Source organism: Rhagoletis pomonella, unplaced genomic scaffold, assembly GCF_013731165.1.
Source record: "Rhagoletis pomonella isolate Grant_MI unplaced genomic scaffold, Rhpom_1.0 Rhpom_scaffold_00001, whole genome shotgun sequence".
NCBI classification, from domain to species: Eukaryota; Metazoa; Arthropoda; class Insecta; order Diptera; family Tephritidae; genus Rhagoletis; species Rhagoletis pomonella.
The window spans coordinates 14,046,725-14,051,753 of NW_023458555.1; the positions used below are offsets into that span (position 1 = coordinate 14,046,725).

At 44.0% G+C, this 5,029-nt stretch overlaps 1 protein-coding gene across 1 annotated transcript in view; it reads left to right on the forward strand.

The window, feature by feature from the left end:
- Window positions 1-3,839, forward strand: part of LOC118736558 (neuronal PAS domain-containing protein 2-like) — a gene marked incomplete in the record, with an annotated part of 114,047 nt that extends 110,208 nt beyond the window's left edge. The window contains 3 exon segments of the mRNA XM_036466641.1: window positions 1-99; window positions 169-795; window positions 3,105-3,839. Of these exon segments, the coding sequence (XP_036322534.1) occupies window positions 1-99; window positions 169-795; window positions 3,105-3,788 (1,410 nt within the window).
- Window positions 3,840-5,029: the final 1,190 nt, after the last annotated feature.

A 5,029-nucleotide genomic window follows, 5' to 3' on the forward strand; every position in this document is an offset into this window, starting at 1 on the left:
GGCTATACGATCGCGCCCAAGGACGACAAGTGGCAGGACACGGGGAAATACTATAGTGGCTATAGTAGCGGGTATGGCAGTCCCACATCGACGCCACAGGTGAGTCCGTGCTACTTTGGCGGCCATTTTCACGCTCACAACAACAATGTGTTGCACGATTCGTTGTAGCAAGTTCCTCTGAAGACGCCAAAATCCTCGCCGCACATCATGGAAGTGGTGTCATGTTCATCGGATGGACCCTCGCCCATAGATGGCAGCGCCTCTGCTGCCGCCACCGCCGCTGCTGCTGCGGCTGCTGCATCTGCGCACGCGGCCAGTGTGAGTGGCAATACGAGCGCGACAACTAACGGTAGCGGTGGCGGTGGTGGCGGCACGACAATTCCAAAAATCGAACCCTATGAGCGACAGACGGTGCTGATGTGGGGCTCGCAGTCCAGTGGCATACCGATCAACAGCATAAGCGGTGGCAGCGGTAGGCATCATCACAGCAACAGCGAGCGTTCGCCGCAGAGTACGCCAATCACAAATGGGCTCAGCTATGCCAATAACAACAACAACGAAAATGAGGTGGTGAGCGCAAAGTGGAATGGCTGCGCGAGCGCAAAAGAGGCCAAAAACGCGGTCACGCCCGACAACTATCAGCTGCAGCACGATGACTCGGGTCTATATTCTTCTTCCTCGCACACAACTTCGCCGCAGCAGCAGCAACAGCATCAACAGCAACAGGTGCCGCCTCCAACTCAACAACAACAACAACAACCTGCACAATCAACACAACACGCCAGCGGCAATTCGGTGGCTGACCAACAACTTTCTAATACCACTGCCTCACATTTGGTGGCGCACCCGCATACGCAACAACAGCACTTGCACGCCCACGCGCACAGTCACGGCCATAGCCATATGCAACACCCTGGCGGCGGCGGCGGCGGCAGCGGTGGTGGTGTTAACGCGCCGACTGCCGCTTCTGCCATCGTACCGCTGCACGCTGTGCACTCAGCGCCCTCAGACACAGGCTCAGCGCCAACACCTGCCTCAGCGGCTGCAGTGGCAGCGGCGGCGGCAGCAGCGGCAGCTGCCTCAGCAGCACAACAACACGCAGCACATTCACAGCACGCAGCGGCGGCGGCAGCTCACCATCATCACGCTCATCAACACGCCCATGCGCACGCTCATACGCATGCCGCTCATGCTGCTCATGCGGCGCACGCGCACTCCCACCCTCATCCCCATCATCCGCATCATCATCATCACGCGCATGCGCATGCGCACGCCCACGTTGCTCATGTTGCCGCAAATGGCAACGAGGTATGGAGTCCTGCGTACTCGCAATATTCGCATTCGTATTTCTCTTATCACCATCATCACCATCACCATGCCACCACCACCACCACCAACAACACAATCAGCACTGCAAATCCTGCTTCTTCTACTTCTTCCTCCAACACTGCACACATCTCACATGTTGTGGCGGCTGCTGCTGCTGCTGCGCAGCATGCGGGAGGCGCTCTGTGAGCTTAGAGTTACTAGAGAATATACATACACGTACTGAATAGATTTGGGCTGATTTATGTAAATGTAGTTTGGAGACGAGGCAAAGGTAGCAACATAAAATTGTCGTAGTTATGTGTAGGTGCTGTAAATACTGAGACGACTTTCCATTTCCAGGGAGTAGCATGTCATCCTCATCATTTTCCAAAGACCAAACAGCTTAGGAGAAATCGAGAATTGAGGTTTCCCGAGCTTTAAAAAAATATGCCTTGGCTGCCTTCGTTCCACGCTGAGGCAAAAGGTCGTAAATACCACATAGGACCTGGCTTTTTAGCAGCGCTCTTTGAGCTGAAATATGTTCAGGTACTCTTGCGTGACCTCTTCAAAGTTATTCTTTGCAGTACAGCGCGCTTTGTGTGCCTCATTTCTCGTTAATGGGGAGTTGCCGATGGAGTGGTCGTGTAAAAGTTCACTGATCCATCTTTGCCATTACTGCTCAAATTCCACTCGTCTCTTAACAGGATTTGAGTGAATAACCTGTTTCCTTGGCTAGATCTGAAGCTGGGTCGTTCCGGTTACGTAGACCTGACTGTCGTGCGAACGAGACCTTTACATAATGAACACCGACAACTAGGTTGCCTAATTGTCATCCAAGATATGACTGGACACCGATTAAAAACGGCCTGCAATAGAATTCCACAGCCCCTTAGAGCTCCTTCTTCCGCCGAAAGCCGTCTTGGAGGGCAAATTTGAGAGGTTTATCAACTACACACCGATGGAACGCTGAGTTGAAACAGCCATTTCCTATGCATCCGGAAATATGATCAAGCCATTTGCTTGACTTCGCAAGTGTCTTCTAGGCAGAAATATTGTATTTACTATCACTGCCATAAAGCGCAGCAATTTACGCGGCCATCAAGGCGAACGGGCTGCAATTTTCTCGCATAGCCGCATTGGCGTCCTTTACAGCAAAGTCGACGCTGGTTAAGGATCGTAGGACTCGTTTGAATAGAGTTAAAATTTAGTTAGTTTAAAGTGGATTTATTTTGGGTTCTTGTTCATCGCAATATCTTCTAAAATGAGGCTGCTGAAAAAATGTTGCGCAACATGTCTCTGAAAAAAATTTTTTTTTTCTTAAACTTAAAAAGAACTGCACAAAATTTGCCAATTTTATGTTGCGTTTGCTTTTCTTATGTTATTAATGTAATTAGTTACAGCACTCAATTCACTTTTATGCAGAAAAAAAAAATATAATATTTATTTGCAATATATACTTGTATGTGTCAAAATTGTGCTCACATTCCTGTATACAAACAAATATGATTTTGTAGTTAAATATACTAGTATAAGTATAGGTATATGTTGATATTGTTGTTGCTGTTGTTATCTACACAAAACTTAGTTAAAATTTTTGCTGTAAAAATGGGCAATTCGCACCATCACTACTTAGTAGTATAATTTTGAACACAATTAAATGAACTAAACAAAATTATGTAGACATTCAATGAAACTTAACGAACTCAGTTTTCTACTAACACTCCACAAATTTTTTACCTCCTCCAACGCAAAATCGAAACCAACAAATAAAACCGCAATCAACCGATCGCCAACAGATCCTACTTAGCCATCAACAACAGCAGCAACAACTGGAGCAGCAGCAGCAACAGCAGCTGGAACTGCAGCAAATCAGCTATGCCAATCAGATACAAACACTCCCCGGTTGCAACTCCAACGCCTCGTCTAGCTCATCGCCCACATGCCACTCGCCCAATGGAGGTGGAAGTAACGGAGTTGCTGCCGCCACCGCTGCCACTGAGCACATAGCGCTGTTAAATGGCAGCGATGCAGATATCGCAGGGGCAGTTGCCGTTAGTGCCGCCGCTACAGCTGCCTATCATCATCACCATCAGCTGACAATCATAGCGCCAATAGTTATCACTCCAGCGTCGATGATGAATGGCGATGGTGCGCTGCCAATGAGCACAACGCTGCAGCCAATACACGCCAGCGAAGCGATCACCACAACATCAGCATCGGCGCTCAATGGCATCGATGTGAGTAGCGGTGCGCTGAGGCACAATCTGACGCATCATCCATCCATAGCGCAGCATCCATCTGCACATCTATTGTCACATACAGCGCTAGCCTATGCGCCGAACGCTGCCGCTACAGCGACATACTTGATTAGTGGCAGCAGCAGCAGCGGCAGCGGCAGCGGCATCAGTGAGCCGATAATAGCAAATGGAAATCCACTTTGCTCCTTCTCGGAGGTCACTAATACGCTGCTGAATCAGTAAGTAATAGGCGGAAGGTGGTGCATAGAGAAGGCGTTGAAAATATTAGGTAATTGCCAACTGTCTACAAACATGTGTGAATATGCATATAACTACGTAGGTACATATGTACATACATATGTATATGTAGCTAAGGCTTGTCTGATTAAATGTTATAAATTTTAGATTTTTATTTTATTTAAATTTTCTGTATAGATAGGCTGTCTTAAAATTTCAAATTTAGTCTTGAGCTTTCAGTATCTTCTTATACTCGAAATAAATTTAACTAAAAATCATTACAAAAATTATTTGACAAATTTTACTATCATAAGCTTATCACAAGAATAGGCATCCATATATTGACCAGTTTTAACTTTTTATTTTAATTTTTTTTATTATTTTATTGTGATACTATTTTTTTTATTAGAACAGTTCATTCTATAACCAAAACCAGCTAAATCAAGGCTTTAAAATTTGTACAAATATTAAAAAAAAAATTCAAGCAAGTTTCATTTAAATTTCAAGCTTATTAATTAAAATTTTAAAACTGTGTTTTATATGGGTTTTGCTATAGAATTACCTATATTTTAATAAAGAAAATTAATAAAATTAAATATTTAAAAAAGAAAATGGTCAAAACTTGCCAAGATGTGGGTGTCATATTGTTATTATAAGTACTATATTTTAATTTATTTCGTTTGATTCGATTTAAATTTCGTTAAATATTTGTCGTAATTTTTTTATTGGAAATCAGATGCAAAAATTAGTAAATATTGGGTATGCTACAAGTAAATTCAAAAAGGATTTTTTTCTCGATTTTGAAACATTATTGCGCAAAATTGATACGATGTATTTTATTGAGAGTAATTCCCATCGCTGGCTATGACTGTTTTTAATTTTTCTACTCGTCTTTGGAGACCAAGAAATTGTCAAGCCAATTTTTGATACTTTCAACTGAATTGAAAGCTACTCCTGTTAGGACGTTCTGCATCGATCGACACAAATGGTAGTTTGCCGGTGCAATTTCTGGGATATAAGGCAATGGTGCGACATTCAGCCGAGCATTGTCATGGTGGAACATCAATGACACATGTCTGGTTGCCCATTCCGGTCGTATATTAAACAAATTCGATTGCCCTCTGTTGATAATCCTTTAAAGCTTACTTCTCTAGCCAATAACTGCTGATTTCAAGCCCTTCTACAAAAACGAATTTTTATTGAAAAATTTTGCACTAAATTATTTGTGATTTTAAAGCTGGCAACTA